Genomic DNA, 26,494 nt, shown 5'->3' with positions numbered 1-26,494 from the left:
AGCATGACTCCCCTGTTCTCCACACAAAAAATACACTTCAGTACAGAAGTCATACATGAAAAAAAGGCAGCTCTGAAAATGCAGTTAAGGCGGTTTGTCACGAACAATCCTATAAGTCCTATCTAGTAATCTGAAGGTCAGTACTGCATCAGGCATGGCCATTTCAAACATGCATAAGTAATAATGTTTTTTTTTCCTCAAACTCAAAAGTATAATCTGCCTGAGGAACAGTACAGTGTTGAGTGACACTATCAAGCAACATAGCACCTCAGAGACTCCGCCTTTCTTTTCCCTTAGCAACACTTATCAAATCTTCAGTCAGTTTGACTCTTGATCAAATTTCTCTGTAAATGTTTCCAAAAACGTGCCCCCAGTTTGGCCTGAAAATAAAAAGATGCTCATGGTTTCCCCTCTGGATATATAATTCATTTTCTTCCAGATTTAATACAGACTTCTCTCATTACAAAGTAAAAGAAAAAAAACACAAAATAACTTTATAGTTGGAAACATGCTCAACAGGAAATATAGGGATGAAAACACTAGTTAAGACTTCTGCAAACTATAATCTGCAAACACTGAAACACTGAAATCTATCCTGAACTTCATTTTTCACCAGCAAGAGCCACCACCCACAGTCTCTGTCACTCACACTTCACAAAGCCATTAGCCTGGTGACAGAAAACATATTACAGGTAGGGACATAACAGCTAAACAATTAAAAATTATCTGTCTCAAAAGTAATTAAAAAAAGAGAAACCAGCTAATATCCCAGCAACCATTACACAAATCTCTCTCTCTCTCTCTCTCTCCTTCCCTCTTCATCTCATCCCAACTCTTCTTAACACTTCTCAAAGGCATGTCCATCCATAACAAGTAATGCAACAACATTAACTAGTTTTTAGAGTGCTTACTCCTCCTAAATCCTAATCCTAACAAGTCTTGCTCACCTTTCCCATCTGTTTCTTCTACCAAGGTTGTTCCTACATCCCTTCACCTCAGTATTTTGTGAATACAAATAAAGCTTCCCTTCCTAATTCCTTCTCTTTTCAAGGTTGCACAATAAACAAACACGCAAATACACAAATAATTACAAACAAAACTCAGCACTGCCAGATTTTACTGTAGTCCGCTGTAACCTTACTCTAACAAAATAAAGAACTCCAAATAAGGGGTCAGTGCTCTCTCTCTCTCTCTCAGAAAACTGTACTACTCCCCGCAGGTGAGATCGAAGCAGCTACCTTATGCATATTGAGGAGTTTAGGTATTTAAAAGTCTTGCTCACAAGATGCATATAGGATGGGGAGACTGATACATGGATAGGTTCAGCAGTGGAAGCACTTTCGACAATGTACAAAAAAAAAGTAATTTAAGCAAGAGCCAAGTCATATCATGAAAATCTCTGTTTTTGGTCAACCTATGCCCGTATCTTTATCTTCGGTCACTAGCTTTAGACAGTGATGGAAAGAATGAAATCACTGATACAGTCTGGAAGTAAGGCATGTTTCTTCACAAAGCTGCTGGGATCAGTCTGCATGGCAAAGAGAAGACCCCAGCAATCATGGAGATTCTTAGGACAGAACTACTGCAATTGACAGGAATCAGTTGAGGTGGTCAGGGTGCTTAGAGTAAATGCATCCTGAGTGGCTCCTGGGTGAGGCACAATATCAGGGACCACTCAAACAAAGGCACATGGCAGATCGACAGTAAGTTGAAGAGAGTTTATCTGTCAGTGAACCTGGAAATGCCTGCACTCCTGCAGGCTAACTTAGGGACACGAAAACTGGACATTCTGCACGCCCAACTCAACCTACTATTATCATGCACCTCATGCCAAGTTGAAAAAGGACAGACTGTTACTACTGAATCTTATACCAATGCACTGTATGAACACACACACAAGTGCATGGATCGTGTCATCCCAAACAGAACCAAAACACTCTCCTCCAAAAAAAGGAAGCCAATCTGGTGGTCCCCTGCCATAAACAAACTCTAAAACAGAAGGAAGAAACTGTTGCAAAAAACAGTAAAATCCCTTGATTGAAAAAACTCCATTGTCAGCCTCAGTAAGAAGCTGAGATCCCTCATAAAATCTTCCAAAGCTGGTTACGAAAACAAAATCACTACAGATTCAAAAGACAACCACAAGGCATTCTATAGTTATGTCAAGAATCTCAATGGCAACACTCAGATCTGCTCTGAGTTACAGCACAATGGCACTAAATATACAGAACCAACTGATATTGACAATATCCTGGCATATAGGTTCAGTGCTAACTTTATCCCCCTCTCACCCACTAAAGCAGGGGTGTCCAACCTTTTCAGTTGCAAGGGCCGCATTGAGTCAACAGAATTGGTCTGGGGGCCGCATGTAAAATATATCATGTAGACGGCAAGTTAGGACCAAAAAAAAAGATCTCTCACGTTGAAGAGCAAAAAAAAAAGGTCTTTAATACAGAAAGTGTCTCCATATTTTGTGGTTTTTGACAATGGGGGCAAAGATAAGCAAAGAAAATATCCTACAAAATAAATACATTACTCACCACTGACATTCACCAAGTAATTACAAAGGGAGTAATTAATCCCAAAACTTGAATATTGCCTTCCCTTAACAGTCTTCTGTTCAGCCCTAAACAAGATATGTAGAATGATGTTGTGACGTCTTAGAAACCCTGAATTTCAACTGCATTCCACTTTGATATATAAATTATTATATTTAAATGTATGTCCACAATATGGAAAAAAGAAACTCTGAATCAACTTATAACCATCCCTTGAAGTGAAAATGAGGCTGTGTCACTTTCCCTGCCCTGATCTATTTTATCTGCTAATAAAAATGTCTCCTTTTATAACTCCATCCATGCTGAAATTACAATAATCCTGCAAATTGTGTTCACTTGTATGTATCAAGGTACACAATTTTGCCACTCGTACTTCCATCTAGCATGCAAATAATGTTTACATAACAGTGCAAAGTAACAATATCAATCCTTTTCATATTCACTGTTATTTTAACTGCATATCCTCACTTAATGTTATACTGTTGTGTTTTTCACTAACATTTTATCTTTTTCTCAGTTAAAACTTTCAACTGTGCACCAATAATTTTACTTACTCTGCAAACACCCCCAGCTTTTGATAAGGTTAGGTCAGTTTATCTTACTAAGTAGGCACTTTTTCATTATTTCTTATATACAAATTATTCTGCATCTTATTATGGAATCATACAGCTCATTACATTCCTAGTTTTTTTTAGCTCTGTTCTTCAGCTGTGCAACACAAGCATCTATACTAGTTCTATAAATCATAGTGCAGTGCTTTGCTGATAGAAGTGTCTACCTACCATCAATGATGTCCTCACTGTGAACCTGAAAGAAAGCTATAGGTAGGGCGGAGTTAGCTTATGGTCGCTGGGTTAGCTCTTTATATTCACCTGCTATACAAATGGTCATTAAGAAGACTATGTGTGTCTAGATTAGATCCATGATTATCAGCTCTAACATTTTTATTTGCAGACACAACAATAAATTATTTCTTTCTGTAGTTATTTATTTGGTAAACAGGTAGGTGGTGGATAAAATTACCCTTTTCACACACAACCCAGTCTCCAATGAAGTAGTAGTAAAAGATAAAAAACAATATATACAAAGAGAAACTAATTTACATAAATAGATACCAGAAGCTTGCAGACCATTAAGTCAAAGTATTGGGCCCTGGAGTGTAATGGGGTTAGCCAGTAAAGCACATGTGTTTGTAACATCATATTTACACATAGACTAACACTAACACTTCAATGATATTTACAGCAGAGCATATGTAAGATCATTAGCTTCCTGTTTCTAATTATTAATCACAGTTTTATTCATTTGTACAAGATTAAGTTTTGTTCTTATGCATTGTTATTCAGTATTCTGAATGCAGATACAACTGATATTATTAAGTAAGTATTGTTTCAATTTAACTTTGAAGCCTTTCAGTGTTGTTGTTTCCTTACCCCACTTAGAGGATGATTCCATGTGCTGTGCTCTGGTTAAAGAATTATCTTTCACCTGTGGTTAATTAAAAGAGTGGCCTGACCAAAGTAAAGTCATATTGTGACTACCCCTTGTTGAATTTTATTTGTTCCCTAATATTGTTCTTTTTGGGGTTGCATTTTGGTGCTAAATAACCATGTAGCTGCCCATTTCTATACTGTCTGCTGCAGAAAATGTTTTAAATTTAGTGTCACAATGTGGCTGTGTGCATCAGACAGGAGTGTAAGTTTCCACATTTTATTTTCAGCTTTTTTTTAGTTTGTGTGTGTTAAGCTGGAATTAACTGTTACCAGAGGTAGATCATATTCAGCTTTGTGGATAAGAGTGTTTCTATGGCCCAACATAGACTTAAAAAATAGATGACAGTTTGTAAGATAGTTTTAGGTGTGCAAGGATTTTAATGACTACAGTAAAGATTACTACAACATACTTAGCTTACCTGGTGTCTGTGTAAAAATGACAAATCCCTCTCTCTCTCTCTCTCTCAGCTTTTCTTCGGCGCAATGGTCTCGTCTTCCTTCAGCTCTTCTTTGCCGCGAATACATCTACCGGCGCGAAAACGAACGGAAGGGTATTTTTCGCGCATGCGCACAACAGCTACAGGACGCAAGTCAGCTCTTCCTTGCCGCAAATACATCTATCGGCGCGAAAAGTAATGGGAGGGTGCTTTGGCGCATGCGCACACCAGGGAAAGGTCGCAAGCATTTAAAAAAAACGGAAAAAAAGTAAAACTTTAATTTAAGGGTTGCAGGCCGCATGGAAGAGGTCTGAGGGCCGCGGGTTGGACACTACTGCACTAAAGGGTCCATCTCAATATCGGAGAAATGCAAAGTCCCTGAAATCACGGCTGCACAGGTAAAAACTGCACTCTCCAAAGCCAAGAATACAACATCCATAGGACCAGACAACATCCCAGGCTGTATTCTGCATGAACTACAAGACGAACTGACACCCCACCTAAGTACCATATTCAATCATAGCCTCACTTCAGGGTTTGTGCCTACAAATGGTGCACAGCGACGGTTATCCCACTCTACACGGGAGAGCCATCACGGACCCTGGGAACTACTGCCCCATTAGCCTGACAATCCTGATCTGCAAGGCCATAGAACGTATCATCATGGAACTCAAACAAAGACACAGGTAACCTCTAAACTTTGGACCCCACCCAGTTTGGGATTGCGACAGGCAGATTATGTCTCCTAAAGCTGACTGATTTCTTTGAAGCAGTCACCAGAGCCTAGTGCACACAGCCTATCTAGACTTCACCAAGGCCTACAACATTATCCCCCACTCTAGAATCGTAGATAAACTCACTAAACTAGGCATAAACCCCTATGTCACATGATGGGTTGCCAAATGGCTCACTGACAGAACCCACACCATGAAAATAGCCGACTTCAAATCTGACTCCAGACCAGTGACAAGTGGAGTACCACAGGGTTCAGTCCTGGGTCCTCTCCTGTTTTGCATCTACTTCTTTGAAGTTCAGGCTAACACAAAGGGTCTATGGCTGACAAAGTTCGCAGACGACTGCAAGCTTGGAGCCATTATCGAATCACCTAATGATGTGGACATTCTACAAAAAGGGCCTCAGTGAGACAGATGCCTGGTGTCAAAGGCATGGCCTCAAGCTTAGCGCCAAAAAACAGATTGTCATCCCCTTTGAAAAAAAATTGTCCCCATGAACTACCACATAGGCAGTAGTCCACTTAACACTGAAAGGTATGATAAGAGACCTGGAGACACAGGTGGACAGTAGTCTCTCCTTTGATAACCACATCACCACAGTGATCAGGAAGTCTTTCAACATGGAACACCTCATCACAAAAGGTTTCTCATCCAGAAAAAAGGAGGTCATTGTTCCTCTCTACTCATCCCTCATTAGACCTATTATAGAGTACAACGCCCTGTTTGGTATGTACCTCACAAGACATCTGCAACAACTGGAGAGACTGCAGAAATACCTCACAAAGAGGATCACCTGCCTCAAACAGATGCCCTATGCAGGCCGTCTCAAAAACTCCAGCTCTACTTCATCGCATATCGCCTACTCAGAGGTGACCTCTGCCTAACATATAAAGCCATGTCAAACCCAGAGCTGTTGGACATGCTACACTTAAAGAAGTCCCAATCCCTCCGAGCCACATGCTCCAGGGACCTAAAACTTGTCAGCACTATAAACAAAACATGCTGGAGGGATAGGTTCCTATCCCAGAGACTTCCCTTACTCTGGAACAGACTACCCATTCATGTCAAACAGAGCACCGCATTAGCCCTCGTTAAGAAAAATCTTGACGATTGGATGGGAAATAGGAAATTCACCCCAGGGATCACTTCTGTGTCTCTGCTCGACAGGAGCACAGGAAAATAAATTTTTAGGGTGGCGAAAGCCAGGGAATCTTTACGGCTAGGCTTATATAGGCCCTACGGCCATTAGCCTAGTACCTACCCATGAACCTATAAAATAAGACAGGTTTTGACAATCTGACAAAATGCACTGAACGTCAACATCTGCTAAACACAATAGGTAAACTTTTCAGCACATAGCTCTCAACCTCCTTTCTCCAAAATGAGGAACATTAGCCCTCACAATGTGTGACAAACGGGTAAAATGTGGAACACTTACTAATGGCTTACTAACAACTTCAACTAGGAAGGTCATATGATGGCTAAAATATGCTGGTTTTACTTATAAAAAAGATATTTTAATGAATTAATATGATTCATATCTATTTACCCATGGCTAGCAGTTAAAAAATTCCTAACATTGAATGTGTGACAGACCCTTTCAATGAGGAACTTTGAGGAACATCCACTTTTTAAGACTCCAAATGAGGTACGTTCCTTGTAATGAGGTACACCTGAGAGCTATGTTCAGAACACCTCTCTTTTTTCCCCTAGAGTTCACAGAGTACTCAAGGAGACTACTGTCTTAGGCTACACCTGTTGGAGGCTCTACCTACACAAATTACTGCAATCATTTATTAGCCTTACTTTGACTTATGTTGCTCATCTGCACAAGCTAACATAAATCAACAACAAAAAAAAAAAGATCAGCTAAGTCAGAAAACACTGCAGTGCGCATATAATGCAAAAATCATGAGCTATGTCATTTCCCTTAAATAACACAACTATACAAGAAAAATCACTTAGTAACGTCACCTCACCCAGTCCTCCTAAACACAGCTTCTCCTCACTACTGAAGAGGAAAGAGATCCTGTTTGCGATGCTGGGGACCTGTGTTTAAGTAGTGAACAATGTGCCAGAGAGGTGGCAAGGAACTGGAAAGAATGGCATCTCTGGCTAATGATTCTTCGCTTAGGGGTGGGTTTATGTGTGTTTTTTGCCTAGCTCTCGTCTCCTAAATATAGCTCGTCTCCACTGATGAAGACTGATGCTAGTGACCTTTGTTTAAGTAGTGAACACTCTGCCAGAAGCCAGGAATGAATGACCAGCTCTGGCTAGCAATTCTTCCCTTTTGGCACAGTGTAGGGTTGTTTTCTGCCTAGATCTACCCCCAGTGGAAGTTAGGGGTACTTCTACACATACAGGAAATACTGACAAAATGTCTGCAACTGGGGAAAGCCCAAGGCAGCACATGAACCATACTGACGGCTTTGCATACCATATATGAAGACTAGGACGAAGGATATGATAAGAAGGAACCCCCCCCCCACCATGCTCCCAGAATTTGTCATACTAGAACATTCCTAACTTCCTCCTGCCTAGCTGTGGCAAATTAGGAGGAGCAAAAGAATAATGCAAACAATGGACAATGAAGAGAAGAAAAATCAGATATACTATTTCAGAAACAAATACTAAAGGCAGTCAATCAACTTCTCTTCCAAATTCTGAAAGTATAGCTACTCAACTCTAGCACCCTGGTTCACTTACTGCTCCTTCACATGGCAGCCCATTGTTCCATCCCTCCACAACATTATCTATGTCAGTGTTGTCCCTGTTTCCCACTCCTTTCATTGCTATGCAACTTCAACTGGACTTTCGCACCAGTCTCCTACATAAGGCTCCATAGTATCACCTTGTGGCAAATCTTCAAATGCCTCCCACTTCACTTGTTGCTCCTTAGTCTGTGGACCTATTGTTCCATTATGCTCCATTATGCTGCATCACTACCTGTGATGGACTCTCCATATTAAATCCTATATTTCGACGATAAATTGAAAATGAAGTTATGGATTAACTTCTACCTTTCTAATCCTCTTTTCTACATCACCCTTTGTTTTCATCATCATCTTATTTCTTTTTTTCTTACTGTGAAATTTTCAATATTTGGATGCCTTTGCCTGTATTTCTCTTCAAATATCTTTGTGACTACTTTTTATTGATTAGTTTGGTTTTTTCCTTTGCATAAATACTGCTCATGTCCATGTTTCCACCTTTCAGAGATGTATGGGTTTTGTTTTTTATATTTTTGCACTTCCTCTGAAAAAATACTAATTTCATGAACTCTAATCATACCTTGACTTAGAAATGGGACTCATTCGCCTCAAAGTAGAATACACTCAAAAGACTTGGAGAATTAAACCAAGAAACAACCGATTCATTTTGGAAATAGTTTCAGAGAAACAGAATATATCAAAGGAGCTGGCAGAAGTCACAGTCTCTGTATAATCTGAATTTGAAATTTGTGGAGGCAATACAATCTGTCCCTTCACAATCATTTTGAAGTTTGTACTCCTGAATCTATTCAGAAAATGAAGAATCTTTTTTTGTTTTACCAGAAACAGCCATACAGGAAGCATCAACAGCCTGAATTAAACCCCTGAGCTAAGCCCATTAAATTATTCCTGTCCAGAGTAGCTGTGACAGGAGAAGACATATTTTAAGTTTTTATTTCTTTTTGGAAGGACTTTCTGTAGAAACAGACCCACTTTTGCACAACTTTCTGGCTACACAGAGTGGCATTCTCTATCCCTTCTCCCAGGACAGACAAGAGTGGGTCTCCCCTACTCACCAAAGTCACTCCAACAGCTGGAGATGACATGTCCAAACCCAGGTCGTTGGCAACTGTACATACTACACTAGAAGGAGCCATGGAGAATGAAGAGTGGTCCAAGGAACCAGTTTTGGCCACAGTAGTGTCACCCACCTGAGGCTGATGCATATTGCCTGCTGTGGTGGCAAAGGCTATTGGACAATTTTCTTTTTTTTTTTTGTAGCTGGAAGAAGGAAGAAGCGAGTGACTGGAAGGTTGCTCCATGATAAGGCCGAAAAAGGTGTCTTATTCCCAAGAAAGCCTGGCAGATATAGTAAATAAAGTAAGCTGTAAAACTTTCCTCATTAAAACACAGTAAAAAGCACTTCATACACTTAATCCAGCCCCAGAATGTAAAATGTTCACCATAGAAAACGTAGTTCAAAATTAGTTTTAATACATTTTTACCACAAAAGTAAAAAAAAGTAACACTCCTGTTTAAAAGTAATCAAAAGTCACGTGGCAGTCATTAAAAAACATTTTTCCTTAGCTTAATTAATTAAGTTTGACAGAAAAAGCAAGCTTTCTGTCATACAAAGTAAAAGTGGAAGTTTTTTCCACAAAGAAATTTATCTGCCCAGCAATGGAACAATAACACCCAACTGTTGATCCTCGAAAGCCCAAAGGGGAGCACTATTTTCGGTAGCAGGAAAGCTCTGAAGGGCTTCATGCACAAATCTGAAATTTAGGCAGCTTAGCTTCCAAATAGGCATCTTTCTGTAGTAAAGGTACAGCTGTGAGGCTACATTCATTCTAATGGGAAAAAGTCTATACTGTTGGATCAGTACTGCTGTACGACTCTATATCACTGGGAAATATCCAAATCTGATATCTGTCCTTCTGCACTGACTTACATAGCTCTACTGGTGTCCCCATGGTGGAGATGGACTCCTACCTTAGCCCAGGACGTCAATTAGACATGCTGCTAAAAGGGAGAGCAACATTTATCACTTTCAATTATTTTTGGTAGGATAGCTACTAATAATTGCAGTAAGTAGGAATAATGCTGCAAGTTGTCAGTCTGCAAAACCATTCAGGGCCTCATGTATTTGCAGCTATAATGTCAGGAAATAAATGGAAAGGCAGGTCTGGGGTATTTTGGTGAGTCCCCAGATCAATATGCCAAGCATTAACCATTTCTCACTTTCTAATTTATTTGCCTCCTGTACCTCCTACATTGAACAGATAGCCACTAACTAGGGGGGGAAGTGTGGATGGCAGTCTGTCCAGAACAGTGCAGGAGGGATTCTACTACCTGACCCTCTGTTGTTATGGTGAGTAAACCTACACAGCTTTACTATGTTCAGAATAACGTCTTGCAAATGGAAAGATTACTAAGGCAGTAATCTGAACCCTAGGTATGGTAACAGTTACAGCATAACCTGCAGGACTGCAGTAGCAAATTTTGCTCTGTTCCTAGACTCAAGATTTGGTTTGTAATGTTTGGCAAAGGTGTGCAAGCATGCACTGCATTCCAAGAGGTTGGCTCACATATGCTGTGATCCAACACATTACTAAAGAAGTCTGCTGTGGTAGCTGCTGCCTTGGTAGAGTGGATTCATAGGTCCCTCTTAGCTACTCCATTTTTATATATATGGGTCTACTTTGAAACATGTAAAACCTGTAACATCTAATTTCATAACACTGAGACCAGAACATCTAAAACCCAAAACATCTAAAACCCATAACATCAAATTTCATAACATCTAACACTACAAATCACAAGAAAATAACGTGCCCTCCACATATAACGACACCAAACTAACGCATACACTTTTTAATGTTTCTGCACCCCTACACCCCCTGTGAATTAAATATACCAACTCAACAATTTATTTTATTTTATTTATTTATTTATTTTATATTTGTTGACCGGGCTAGTCTGGCTGGATACATGTCCATTTTCAGCAGAGGCCCGAGGAGAAAAGCTCCACTATATACTAGTAAAAACATTCAAACAGGACAATAAAAGAAACAAAAGAAAGAAAAATTATAAGAATGTAAAGAACAAATTCAATGTAGTGTAGTTACATTTACAGTAGCACATTAAGATAGGTAAACAAAACAAAGGAGAAATACAGAAGGGACCCATGATCCCATATTCTTTCATAACAACTATAAGAATCAAAAATATTTACAATATTAAGAATTATGATAAACAATTAGTGCCTGGGCACTAATTCTAGGAAACAGAAATTGCACAGCAGGGATGATTAATAGGTTTAAAAACAAGGTGAGGTGACATGCTGCAGTAATATATCTAATAAAAGGAGAAAGCGACTGTAGAGAAAAAAGAAAGTCCATTTGAGAGATAGGCGAGCTACAGAGGGTTAGTATTGAGAGAAGAAGGAGAAGTAATGAAGAGAAGTATAAAGAAAGTTAGATGGGAGGTCAGTCTGGATTCAAGCAAGGGCATAGCCAGTGGGATTTGAGATAGTATCTTAGTTGTTTCTTGAAAAGTTGTGATGAGCCCAAAGTAGTCAATTCTGTGGGGAGTTTATTCCAGTATGGGCCAATAGTATTGGTGAACAAGGAGTCGCCTGCCTTATTGTGTGACTTGAGAGTGGCTACTAGCAGTTTGTTTGCAGAGCGAAGGGAAGAGAGATTCTTGTAGGGGGCCACAAGGTTATGGGTGTATTAGTAGGGTAACGGAGAATTTTATATGTGATGACTAATTGATGTAATAGAGTAAGATGTTGAAGTTCAAGCCAGTCAAGCATTTTGAGATTAACACAATGATGTGTGCGAAATGGGGAACCTGTAGCAAACCTAGCAATGCTGTGGTAGGCCATGGCAAGTTTCTGAAGGTTAGATTTAGAGAGGTTGATAAAAGTTGGGGAGGTGTATAGTAATGTGGAGATGAGATGAGTTTGGGCTAGTTCAGCAGTTGTTGTTAGAAAGGGCTTAAGTCTGTAGAGGGCTCCTATCTTTTTATTAACAGTTTTGATAGTAAGGTCAATATGGGCGTCAAAGTTCAGTTGATTATCTATTGTTACACCTAGTAGTTTAGTGGATAAATCAGATGAGATGATAGTACCGTTGGTAGATGTAATAGAAAAGGAGAGTGGCTGACTTAAGGGTTGGAGAGAATATGAGTAATTTGTTTTTTTGGGGATTAAGGAGGAGACAGATATGTTTTAACCAGTTTTCTGCTGCTGTGAAGACTTTTTGGGTGGAGGAATAAAGTTCAGCTGGAGATGCAGCAGAACAGACGAGAGTTGAATACATGTGGATGTTGGGAGAGAGGAGGATAGGTTATTTATAAATATAGAGAAGAGAAGGGGGCCTAAGATGGATCCTTGGGGGACCCCTATTAGGACTGGGAGCTGAGAAGATAGGTGGTTTTCCCAAAGGACTGCCTGTTTTCTTTCTGTCAGATATAAGTCAAACCAGCGTAAAGCTAGAGTCAAGAGCAAGAGATTGTAGAGTGTCTAGCAGAAGTTTATGGTTCACCATATCAAAGGCTTTAGAGAGGTCAAGAAATAAAGCTGAGGAGTATAGGTTGTTATTACGATTTTTGTTGATAGTGTCTGTGAAGGAGAGGAGAACAGTAGAAGTACTATGAAAAGGTCTAAAACCATGTTGGGAGTCTGCAAGAAGGTTATTTAGTAGAAGGTGGTTAAGAAGTTGATGGTGAATACAGCGTTCCATAATTTTAGATAGTGGCGATAGTAAGGCTATAGGGCGGAAATTAGATAGTTCGTTAGAGTTACCTCCTTTGTGCAGTGGAATAATGTGGGAAACTTTCCAGAGGGAAGGAATAGTAGATTTGGTTATTGTTCTGTTGATTAAGATGGAGACTGGGTAAGCTAGTTCAGTAGCAGCTAGTTGGAGATATTCAGCTGGAAGTTGGTCGGCAGAAGGAGTACATGGTTTGAGTTTAGAGAGTAGCTTATGTATATAGGTTGTGGAGACTGTGTCAAGTTTTAGAGTGGGGCTGTTGGTAAGAGGAGAGGTCTTTTGAAGGGAGGCGGGGGGAACCATAGTTTTTGCTAGTGAGGTGACTGTTTCAGAGAAGAAGTTGTTAAAGGTGTTGGCTATTGTAGTGGGAGGGGTCTGGGCTAAGTTAGCAGGAGTGGGCATTTTGGTATTCCCTGGATGGAGCAGTTTATTGATTCCTGTCCAGAAATTTTTGGGGTTATGACTTTGGCTTTGTTGATATTGAAGGTAAAAGTTTTTTTTATCAAGAAGGGTCAGTTTTTTTGCAATATTTCTAAGTTGTCGGAAGTTTTGATGATCTGTAGGGTTTTTAGTAGTTCTCCATTTTGTCCAGAGTTTATTTCTTAATAGCATAGTTTGCTTAGTTTCCTTAGAGAGCCATGGAGCAGCTTTGGACCTTATTCTAACTAAGCGTGAGGGGGCCTGATGCTCAAGAATTTGGAGGAAAGTGTTGCTGAATAGAGTAACGGCCTCATCAAGTGGGAGGTATTTAAGAGCTGACCAGTTATATTCTTTGAGTTCGTTAAGGAAACTTGGAAGGTTAAATCTTTTCTTGTTACATATAGTACGATAGGTAGCCTGTTTGAGATTGTTGTTTTTTGTTTAGTGATGTAGGTGAGAAGATGGTCGCTGATATGGTCAGGGAGTATTCCAGTTTTATATGACGTGGGATTACTGTTGACCAATATCCAGTCCAAGATGGTCTGTTTATTGGTAGATTTGTGAATCCTAATAGGGGTGTTTATGGTTTGTTGAAAGTTAAAGAGGTTGAGGTGTGTGGTGTGTTTGGGGGATATGCAGGAGTTCCAATCAATATTAAAGTCTCCTAAAATTATGGTTTCTTGTGGAAAGGTAGAGGAGAGCCAGCTAAGGATGTTTTCAAGTGAATCTAGGTAGTTGCCTGGAGGGATGTAGGAACATATTATATAGATGACTTTGCTTTTATTTACTTGGAGTTTGCTGCAGAGTATTTCAGCATTAGCGGGGGAGGGAGGCAGTGAGTCAATTGAGGTCACCTGCAGGTCAGATTTATAGAGTAAAGCAACTCCCCCACCCTTTTGGTTTAGACGATCTAGTCTTAAAATGCTGTAGCCAGGAGGAGTAATTATGTTGTCTTTGGTACCTGGTTTAAGCCAAGTTTCCGTGAGACAGAGGATATCAAATGAGTAGAGGTCTATTAAAGCATGGAGTTGCGTTATTTTATTGTTCACGCTACGAATATTTAGATGCGCTATTGAAAGGGAGTTTGGAGGGAAAGGTGAATTTACGTTGTTAGTTGTAGGGTCTGGGATGGTATGGAGCAGGGAGTTATCTGGGCCCGGGTTAGGGTGAATATCCCCATGTAACAGTAAGAGTGTTTGTGGTGTTGGGAATATTGTTGAGTTTTTGGAGGGTATTAGGTAGAGCTTTCTGGTGATGTGACACCTGTTATGGGCTACTCTGTGATAGTGAGGTGGAACGTAAGGGCAGGAAGACAGGAGGTTAATATGGATTTGTTCAGCTATAGGAAGGATAGAGCTAGTATGTTTAGATAAATTGGGTGCTTTGCTAAGGGTAAGGTGCTCGTAGGAAGTAAGGGTATGGCATAAAGGAAGGAAAAGCAGCAGTAGCAGTAAGTGAGGTAGTTTAAATATGAAGGTCATAGTGGGTGTGATAGGTTTAGAAAGGTTGATAATGAATAGTAGTGGGATAGAAGGGAGCAGGGTGAGGCAATTAGGAGTGAAAAGCTTAGAAGTGATAATTAGGCAATAAAGTAGATTGGATGTGACCTAGTAGGGGGTGTGGTTTGGTAAGTATATGATTAGGGCCTCTGGGGGTGGGTGGGAATTGGGGGTAGGGTAGGGGAGTGGAGTGAACCCACAAGGCGAACGGAGCGGGAAGAGCCAGAGAGGTGACTGAGGCAGACAGAACAATCAGTAAAGGTGAGAAAAAGCACTGGGTACAAGTGCAGGTAAGTGTAGACTACAGGGTACTGTATAGGGAGCAATAGGTGGGATAGGTGAGGAAAAATGGATTATTTTAAAGCAAAGTGCAGTATTAGAGTCAGGGTGCAGTAAAAAGTAGAAAAAAGAGGTTAACACAGGAGTGATAACCGGGAAGAAAGCAAAACTCTAGAGTGTGAATTTAGTAAGTAAGCAGTTGTCATGAGAATAGGGTGCCCCTAGTGGCTTAGTACAGATAAGACGCACGAACAGTGCGGGTGGGTAGACTGCTGGCTAAACTGGGTGGGAAGTCAGATAGCCTGGAATAATATAGTTAAAAATGCTTTAGCAGGACATATTTTCAACAAGGACTGTTCAGGGTGGACAGTCTTAGTGGGCAAGTAAAAAAAAAACAATCCTATTCAGGACTCTTGTTCAATTACTTAGATTCCACAGGATCTCTTAATAATGGATAAAGGCAGGAGCTCAGGTGCGCAGGGCTGGTGAAAATCAAGGAAGAGACAGAAAACAAAGTAAGTTCTAGTTAAATTAAACTGACACAAAGATATAGATAGGAAACAACCACACATAGTACATTTGGAGTTTAGGTCTACGGATATGGCAAAAGATAGACCCTTTAACACAGTGTTAATGCAGGTATACCGACTCAAAAAACAGAACAACAGACTGGCCCCTTACTACAGTATAAAGCATGCACAGCAGATAAAGGTAAATCGAAGCAACATACAACAACATTCAAATAATTACATTCACTAAGATTGTCTTACAATATAGTCCAGCCACTAACACCTACACAATGAACTTAGGAACCCTAAGGGTATCTGTAAAAAAAGAATTGCCGGTATTACCCACTAAGCATATATGGAACTATGGTGGTATTATATTCAGCATACACAGTTAACACAACAAGAATTATATACTAAGTATCACTTCCAGCTTCAAATTACAACCACTGCGTAGTTGGGGACCACGTGGATGCTACAATAACACGGCGTAATGTACACAGCTCATTGTGGGAGCTTCTCAAGTGGGTGTTATGTAAAGCTACACACACATTGTAGTTGTCTTTGCTAAAGCAGCAGCAGAGATTGCGCCCCAAGTAGTGAACGCCAAGTTAGAGCCACCAGTACAAAACTATGGGAGTTTCAATGCTGCATAATCATAATAAGTATTTAGAATAATAAACAGCGCAAAATTAAACCTCCATAGAGAACGCCAGGCATATATGATGCTGCATACACACTTTGGTTAACTATATTAAAAAAGCAGCAGAATCACGCCATAAATACACAACGCCAGGTAGAGCCACTAGTACAGACTAAGGGAATTTTTCCAAGCTGCGAATCACTAAATTACTTAGAAAGATAAACGGCTCAAATAAGCCACCACAGAGAACGCTAGGCAGATCTAACTGAAAAGAAGTAAAGGTTTACAGGTTGTAATATTTCCGGTTATAATGCGAGGCACGTGGGTCCCAATCACACAGTTTTACACTGTAAGTAGACTAGTAAATAATGACAATGATTGCAGCTACAGTCAAGTAATGATAAAGCTTAACTTATACAGAGCTAGTGAGAGAGAGCGGCATAAAATTCAGCAATATAATGAAAAACACACAAAATTTAATACAGCAGAGTACTTACATCAACTATTTACTTCGAGCCCGAGCCAAGCAGCAGCCTAAGGGGAAATGAAGATAGGGAGGGGAAGCCGCCTAGAGAGGGGTCTATTAGTAAAGTGTGACTGGAAATAGATCCGGGGGGGGGGGAAGAAAAGGAATGGGTGGGCAAGGGTTAATAGTGAGCAGAAGGGGAATAGCAGCGATCACGAGATTTCTAGGGCTAAGTGGGTAAAAGAGCTTGAGGAAAGCAGGTGGCAGTTATAAGTGGGAGTAGGCTAGAAGGAGAGAAGAAGTAAAGTACTGTGGGTAAGATGTGGTAGAGGAGACAGCGGGGAGGAAAAGAGGAGATATTGACTAAGGATAGTGAAAAGGACAAGGTAGAGCAGTGTAGGCAGAGGGGAAAGGAGGACTTAGGTTAAGGAAAAGAGAGAGTAAAAAAGGAGGATGAGTAAAGAGTTTACGTGGGAGTATTGGCAGAGATAGTACTGTGATAGATATAAAGGTTGGGGGAAGAGCCAGAGAGGTGACTGAGGCACAGAGAACAATCAGTAAAGGTGAGAAAAAGCATTGGGTACAAGTGCAGGTAAGTGTAGACTACAGGGTACTGTATAGGGAACAATAGGTGGGATGGGTGAGGAAAAATGGATTATTTTAAAGCAAAGTGCAGTATTAGAGTCAGGGTGCAGTAAAAAGTAAAAAAAGAGGTTAACACAGAAGTGATAACCGGGAAGAAATCAAAACTCTAGAGTGTGAATTTAGTAAGTAAGCAGTTGTCATGAGAATAGGGTGCCCCTAGTGGCTTAATACAGATAAGATGCACGAACAGTGCAGGTGGGTAGGCTGCTGGCTAAACTGGGTGGGAAGTCAGATAGCCTGGAGTAATATAGTTAAAAATGCTTTAGCAGGACATACTTTCAACAAGGACTGTTCAGGGTGGACAGTCTTAGTGGGCAGGTCAAAAAAAAAAACAATCCTACTCAGGACTCTTGTTCAATTACTTAGATTCCACAGGACCTCTTAATAATGGATAAAGGCAGGAGCTCAGGTGCGCAGGGTTTCAACAAGGACTGTTCAGGGTGGACAGTCTTAGTGGGCAGGTCAAAAAAAAAACAATCCTATTCAGGACTCTTGTTCAATTACTTAGATTCCACAGGACCTCTTAATAATGGATAAAGGCAGGAGCTCAGGTGCGCAGGGATCAGCTATTTACTTCGAGCCCGAGCCAAGCAGCAGCCTAAGGGGAAATGAAGATAATAATGAATTAAATACAGCAGTGGGAAAAAATTTATTTCCTAACCACACTGTATCAAGCCCCCCTGCAGAAACATAGTAAAAAGTGTGTTTGGTAGTTTGGTGTCATTATATGTGGAGGGGATGTTATTTTCATGTGATTTGTGCTGTTAGATGCTATGAAATTCGATGTTATGAGTTTTAGATGTTCTGGTCTCAATGTTATGAAATTAGATGTTATGGGTTTTAGATGTTTTGAGAGGGACTCATGCATGCATATATATATATATATATATATATATATATATATATATATATATATATATATATATATACACATACACACACACACACACACACAAACACACATAATTCAATAAAACAATTAACATAAGAATACACCAATTATTCGGTTAATTACATACTTCCAATCAAGATCTTTCTTCAAGCCCACAAGGTCCAAAGTGTTACATTTCAATAAATAAATTGTTTCTTTATGCAGCAACTTGTATTTCAAATCTGTATTTTCTCCAATTTGCACATTCACTTGTTTCAAAATGGACCCTCTTAATAGTGTAGCATCCCCTACATTAAATTTTTAAAAATGTAATGCTAATGGACTTTCTGTAAGCATATTTCTCACATCCCTAACATGTTCCTGAAAACAAATCTTAAAGGCACGTTTACTCTCCCCAATATAGAACATCTCACAGGGGCATTTCAAAACATATATCATTCCTTCTGTATTACAATCAAATCTATGCAGTGGATTATAATAAATATTACTAATTTTAGAAAAATGACTAACTACAAATGGGCAAATAGAACATTTCCCACACTTATAAGGGCCAACATCAATCTTTCTTCTAAACTCTATATTGGGTAAGGGGAAAGCAAATGCATTATGTACTATAAAATTAGCTAAACTTCTGCCTTTTTTATAAGAAATAAGTGGAAATCTATTAATCATATTACCTAATTGTCCATCTGAGAGTAACATAGGCCAATAATGCCTCAAAATTACTTCTATTTGCAGGCTCAGTACATTATATATAGTAAAAAATATACATAGCTATATAACACATGTTGGGATTACTGATGTAATTACATTCTGACAGTGGGAATTAGGGATAACATCTTGTTCAGCTGGTGAATGTGTTGCTCCCACAAGCTTTTCAAATACCACTATACCTTCCTCATAAGTACAGCAGAGGCATCATCTGGATGAGGTTTGCAGACAGCCTAGGGTCATTAAGAGCATTCTGGTTGACATGAATATTTTCATGGTCAGGTGTGATAACAACTATCCCCAAAGGATGTGTTTATTCACTGGTTGGAACAGCTTTTTCTGTTTTCTGTCTAATAAGATTACCAAGATGTTGCTTGTCATCCCTGGACTTAGAGGAACTGAATGAACTGAGTAGGTTCTGGGAGAACTAAGATTGGTCTCCAATGAATGACGTACCTCATAACTCATTGTATTTCTTCATCTGTGGTTGACTGAATTAAAAAAAAAATCATTCAACTGTAGATACTGGATACGCACTCATCCACCAGGTCAAAAGAAAAAAACACACAGCTGTGCAAAATATCACTCTGTGCACAGTGGACAAATAAAATGGCAAAGTGAACCAAAATGTTCATGTCTTACACCAGACCGTGGGTACTGACAATTCAAATACCTTTAAGAACAGAGATATGCAGATGTATCTCCTTCAGATCCAAGATAACTTAAAGTAACTTTGGTAAAAGCAGCACAAGCAATGCTTGCAGGGTCATTACATATGGAATATAAGTGTTCTCAGAAATGTGTTCAAGCCAGGATAAATCTAGGCCATCTAAGTTATCTTTTTTTTTTCTTTTTCGGGATAAGAATCAGCCTGAAACAATGCCCGAACTCTCTATGGCTTCACACTGCAGGAACAGAGTCAGAATCAGCTGTGACAGCTCCCTTTGGTCTGGAGTTAGGAAGGCTATGATCTATGTTCTCCTTTACCTATTTATCTCATGTTAGGCTGTACCAGTTTGCTTAAGCATAAAAGCCTTTCAACCAAGGCTGGGGCAAGTACAGAAAGGAAAGAAAGGAGGAAAAAAAGATAGGTGGATAATGAAAGCACAATCCGTGCTGTCTACTACTGGCATACAAAGGACAGGGATTATCCCCCCACCTTTCTTCCTATACCTACCCTCTATAACTCCTCCAAGCCTGCTTTTTCTCAAAGACCTTCTTATGCCAAAATGGTCAGCCTTGGACTGCTTTCTTTAGCAGGGCCACTGCCTCATTGAATAGTTTCTACTGTATTTTGGAACAGATTCGTGAAATAAAAGACTCTGCAGTTTTCTGCTTTTCTTCTAATTTCTGAAAAAGAAAATCTGGGAAGAGGGGCAAAACAGCTTCTTATCCAGAATGTCTTCCAAGAGCTGGCAACTGGAAAAGGCTGCATTCTTAGTCAAGTGTAACTGTGTATACGTTGCTACATTTCTACTACAGGCTATCCCATAATACCAATACATGGTGAGGTCATTTCTGTTCATTGAGTAATCCTCATCCTCAAGGCCTCATCAGAATGTCTCCTGCCATTGTTTCATTTAGTTTGCAGTGTCCCCCTGACATTTAAGTGGATTTGGCAGTTAATAGATGTAAAGGCTGAGATGGAAGAGGTAAAACCTTTTTTTCCTGAATCTTTTTAACATCTTGCTTTCTTTGGATCCCACTAGTGTCCAAGGAAACCATAACTGGATCACAGCATGGTTTTTATAAAAAATATTTACAGAAGTCTTGCACCCTGTAAAATATATCCTGCTTTTTAGGGTCTGAAGTTTGACAGTCAGGTTCTTAAGGATGCCATTTCAAAGACATCTTCATAAGTCTGGAATACAGGAGGTTAAGTGTGTTCTTCTAATCTGTGTTTGTCATTAGTACACTAAGACATTGAAAGCAGTTTGGAAAATCATTTACATTCCAAACACATAGAACATATAGTAACAGTAACAAACTTGGACTAATACTAACAATACATCCACAGACTTTTATGTACGTGAAAAAAAACGACAAGTTCTGGAATATTCCTTCCATCATAATTTACAACCTTGACTGACAGTAGAAATATGCAATTATTATTCCGATACTGTTGGTCAGCATACTTTCAAATACTCTTCACTCTCTCATGACTTCATTCACAGAGTTAAACAAACAAAGCGGTACTCAATAAGGAACAGGGAGAAAAGGCTGAGGCCATTCCTTTGTTTCAGAACAAAGCAGCACTGTAAGAATCTAGCCTGTAACATTATACGGTTTGTTGTAAAATTTTTTGATTTGAAATACAGAAATCCATTTTTTCAGTTGTAATGTTTTACTAGAGAAAATTCATCCTGACATATTTCTTGATATTTCAGTATATGCCCAACAGTTTTCTCTTTGATTTATCCTATCAGTAAATCAAACTTTTACCTCCTTAAAAAAATGATATAAGAGTTATGAGTCTAGGCTGCTCCAGATGGCTATCTGATTATTTTACCTTCAGATTTACACTGAAAATTAACTCATTAGGATACAGCTGAGGTGTGGGGAAAAACAAACGGTAGGTTAGAAACACACCTACTGGCTGAAACTTGAGTGGTAGCATGGACTCCATGCATTTGCATGCACAGTTATCAAATTTCTAGCATTTACCTTGTACTATTTATTTAATGACCTACACATGAAGTACAGCAACATTAGAATTATAAACACTACAAATAAAACCTTTTAAAAATGTATTCCTTAACTTGGAAACAGACTGGTTACTCGTGCCATGGTGAGTCATCAACTCCTTTGGCATACAGAACATTTACAACATTAAGGTGTACCCAAATTATCTTTAATTTTCTTTCCACTGCCTGAAAAGATTGTGCAGTATTTTCTTGCACATTATCTTCTTTCGCACTGAGAATTAATACATTTTATTTACCTGTTCTAACTACAGAAGTACCTATTTGACTTCATGTCACAAAAGTCAAAATCTGGCCTCCATGAATCCTGTTGCATAGAACAGCCAACTGCATGCTCCCTTCATTTGCTCACATCCACAAGCCAATCTGCAACTTTCATTTTTTAACTTTTTATTCTCACTTGTATTAAAATCATGTCTTCTTGTATCCTGTTTTTTCCAAACCATTAAAGTCTGGTCTCAGTTCTTCTGACTTTCATTAAATAATCTTTACTTTTTGTTTCCTCGGGTAGTCATAACACATTTTACCCAACATGTTACAATGAACATTCCATCTTACCCTTCAAACTGATGTTAACCACATCTACATATCATGCAAATCATGCACACATCTTGTGCATGTAAAAATTACATACACATCATGTGTATATTGTAAAAACTGTCTAGTAAATGTAAACATAAAATAAATATTTCTTATTTAACAGAATTCTAACAAAATCATGTTATGCCTTAATAACACCCATGTGTTGACCACTTAGGTACACTGGACATACAGCTCCCTTTTCAGAAGCAATCTGAAAGTAATGTCTGGGTAAGAGACTTGTTCAAGGTCAAATGAAAACTGAGGAATCATACCCTCTACCAGAGGAACTGCAATTCACAGCCATAACCCTCTGTGACAACTACTGACATCTTTTTCTTCAAAGGAAGAAATCAATCAAATCTCTTTGTAAGTATCACTATAAAATAAAACTACATCCACTAAAAGTTTTCATACTTCCTAATTATCCCTTTGATTCAGAGACAGAAAACAATATCCTTTATGCGGTCAGATGCATCACATTTAACTCTACAAGTTGTCTTGTGATTTTAATGCATTTTTAATTATTTTCTAATCTTTTGCAACTAGGTTATCCTTTCTCCCTTTGTCCTAAATAATCAATGAATTAACCAGGTAGTTCTATCTTACTTACATTTTCCTCAACAGAATTTGAGAATTACTAAACTTATGCAGAAAACAATCTGAACAGGAAAGCTATCTTTAAAGTGTTATATCTAGTTTTCTATCATTTCAGGGAAAATGACTTTTTTGTTAAAATTCACACATGCAATGTGTAAGCTGATCTAAGCATAGTTACAATGCATTACTTATTATTGATTTCAAGCAATTACCAGTTCTTGTTGGGTACCACTCTCAACATCAATGAAGACTTCCATGTCAACACACAATTTTACTATTGTTGAAATTTTTTTTCAAAAATCATGTTTTTTTTCCATAATCCATAAAATAAGCCTATAATCATTTGTGATTTCCTGACACAATTTTACTGTAACTTACTATTCGGTACAAAACACTTAATTTTTTATATGTATCAGATTTGTGTTTACTGGCTAGCCAAGACTCAAAGCTAGAATCTTCAGACTTATATGACTTGAATATTTTACATAGTTTTTACTGTAAACACACACAAAAAAACTTTGTAATTTTAAACACTACAGCCATATAATAGCTTATTTTTTACCTGCCTAGATTTTAACTCTGGCCAATAAATAAGAGAAACAACAGAATTATTTCCTATTAAAACCCTATGTTTTTCCTCATTTGTTGCCAATTTACTTAATGTGGCTAGAATTTAGAACAGTGATGACTTTTCTAGCCTCTCATATGCATCATTTGTTAAACCACAATTGCTTTTCACTCTACCCAAGAGTCAGTGAAGTATTTCTTATGGTCAGTACATAATTATTTTCGGGAGACATGCCTACCTTTTCTTTAGGTTGCCACACTGTGAAAGCACATTGGGAAACAACTGCTTTAATACTATACATTTCTAAGAACAAATTTGTCCTTCTTGTAATGCTGACTCATTAAATCTACTGTTGATTTACATTTATCTTGAACATTTACCTTATGACAACAAGAATGAATGTGAATTCAGATAAAACAACTTCTGCCAAAGAATTTACATTTGCACATTTTCTTTCCCCTTAGCAATAATGCTATTTTGATGGCCTGTGATCATACTATGTGGCATAATTTAATATTCTGATACTTTAAAGCTCCCAAATCATTTTCAGTGTAACTAGACAGCTGCACTAGAATGTCCGTGTTCAACATGTAATCCACTTGCTGATAATCTTCCTATCAACAAATGCAGTTTGCAAAAAAATTACATTTTACCAAAAAAAAAAAATCTGATTACTCCCCATTTTGTCCTCTTTGGAAATGCAAATTTCTAAAACCAAGCACTTTCTGTTAATTTATGGGCCCATTTAGACACAGAGAATGCCTCCCTCTTTTTTAATTCATTTTCCAGAACTGCCAAAATATTTTTGAACTGCTATTTAAAATTTATAAAGACTATATTTTTACACACTGCAGACATACCTCTCAGCTGTCCAGATTTTTGCAAAAAGTCCAGATTTTTACCTCATATTTTGATCTGCTCCTCATAAAATTTGTGGTTTGCTGGCAAATCACTGAGGAATGAAGTCATTAAATAATAATAAATGACGGACATTTCAGTTTTAGATTTTGTATTCATCAGAAAATATATAATAATGCAAAACTTGTTATTCTAACAACTTTATAAGTTTATAGGAGCAGCATTTAAAATCTTTCCCTATTTTTGGGATTTTTCCCCCCATTATTTCTGTCTTTGTCCAGATTTCTTGCACTGAGAGGTTGAGAGGTATGACTGCAGATGTTTATCAGCAAATCATATTTGAAATATGCCTGACTTTGTTACCATTGACTAAACAGTTCTGTGTGCATGCACCTTTGCAATTACATTTTGTGGTAAATTAAAAAAAAAACATTAAGCCTGTAGAAATAACTCACATTTTCTTAATGACATCTTCAGCATTAAAAATTCTACATGAAATAAAACTCATAACTGGATTAAAATCTTAGGTCATCTTCTCCATTACAAGAGGGTGGATGTAACAGTCTGTATATGTCTGTACACGTGTGCATACATGATGAGGGCAGTTCTAATTACTTGTGTACAACCACACACGTCTGTTATAGTCTTAAGTATTAAAACACATTGGGCCAGATTCCAAAACAGTTGCTCTCAGTGTAAATCTGACCTGATTCCAAAGACTTGCTCTCGTTAGAAGAACCTTACCTCAGTGTAAGGCCCATCTATAAACAGGCTTACAATAGGGGCCAGAATCCAGAAGACCTGCTCTCAGTGAAGTATTCACTTCCACTGACAGCAAGTCTTTTGGAGTTGAGCCCGTAAGCTTCCATGCAATATGCATTTTGTGTGTGTGTGTGTGTGTGTGTGTGTGTGTGTGTGTGTGTGTATGTTTTTCAAATAGTATAACCTTCCTAAACACAAACAAAAATTAGCAAGGTGCAACAATAAATTCTGAAGGTGGGAAATTTCCAAGAATCTTATAATGAAATTGTCATTAAAAGAAGTGTAGACCATGCAGACCCAAATCAGATCCTGGCTGCAACATTACGAACGTCCAGTTTGATAACTTAGGGCCCAATTCCAAAAGGCTTGCTCCCAGTGTAAGTGATCACTTACACTGAGAACCAGTCTTTTGGAATCTGGAACCCTGTGCAAGCCTGTTTATTGATGTGCCTTACACCAAAGTAAGTCATTTTCACTGACAGCAAGTATTTTGGAAGCAGGGCAAACTTACAATGAGAGCAGCTCTTTTGAAATCTGGACCTTTGTGAATTCAACAAACCATTTAAAGGAACTCAAGAAAAGAAACCCAGAATAATTAGATTTCAACATAATGATGTGATAGCATGTTAAAATCTGACCCGATATACTATATATTACTGGTAAAACTATCCATTGTTTATTATTTTTAGCGTATTAAAATACATTTTCTTGCATACGAGCATAACTGTAACATTACACATTTTTCAAGTATGGAAAGGATAAAATGCAACACCTAAATGTTATATATTACCATTTCACAATCTGTAGCAATCTCCTTGACCTCAATCTGGCACAGAAGTTCAAGAGATAAATAGTTGGCTTTAAAACTCCACATCAATGACACATTTGTTGACTGGACACTCTCCAGGATGAGGTCACTTGGAGGATTTGGATAAACTATGGGAAATAAATAAATACGTTACTGTAGTATTATTCCAGACTGTTTTAAAGTCCACAGAATAATGTCACATTTCTCATCACAGAGACAAGTGATAGCAACTGTTTTCAGATTCTGCTGAAGTCACTAAAAGTATTAAATGCAACTAAGTCAACATTTTCACTTAAACTACCATGCGGATGGGACAAACCTACCAAAACAAAACAATTTTAACAAATGCATGCATGCAGTACAAACATTATGAAGTGAAAAATCTAATGTAAGGTGACTGTATGCACGTCTTGCTACATGCCTTTCTATCCCATGTTTCCCTGGTCTAAGAGAAAAGGACAAAACTTGGTTTATAAGCAGTTTTAGAACTTGCATCAGGCAGTGAAATTTCAGGTCAAATAAAACAAATGGACACCGAAGCCTGTTTCAGTTAGCCTTAACCAAAGTGAAACTGTTCTATAAAGGATAAGACTAATAGGCCCTTACAACACACAGTGACAACAAAATTCCCATTTATGCTTGGTGTCCTTGCAGGCTAATTTTGCTTGTACAGTAACCAGCAAACATGTGATGTCGAATTTGGCTGAGGTGTTATCCACCACTGAAACAAATTGTCTCTGTAACAGGATACTAAAGGTGCTTCTTGTTCTCTGAGATCCAGCATGACAACCACAAATCACATGTTAACTGAAATATGGACCAGCAGTGGGAAGTCTTAAGTTGGC

General features: G+C 38.5%; 1 protein-coding gene across 1 annotated transcript in view; it reads right to left on the bottom strand.

Annotated features, from left to right (window-relative positions):
- The window catches only part of LIFR (LIF receptor subunit alpha), a 1,345,198-nt gene that overhangs the window by 339,484 nt on the left and 979,220 nt on the right, over positions 1-26,494 (bottom strand). Inside the window, exon 11 of the mRNA XM_044076229.1 lies at positions 25,632-25,777. Coding sequence (XP_043932164.1) covers positions 25,632-25,777 — 146 coding nt within the window. The remainder of the gene's footprint in view (positions 1-25,631; positions 25,778-26,494) is intronic.

Source organism: Protopterus annectens, chromosome 1.part0, assembly GCF_019279795.1.
Source record: "Protopterus annectens isolate FY-2018-M chromosome 1.part0, PAN1.0, whole genome shotgun sequence".
NCBI lineage: Eukaryota > Metazoa > Chordata > Ceratodontiformes > Protopteridae > Protopterus > Protopterus annectens.
Note: the sequence above shows the minus strand (reverse complement) of the source record. Positions and strands in the feature narration are given on the sequence as shown.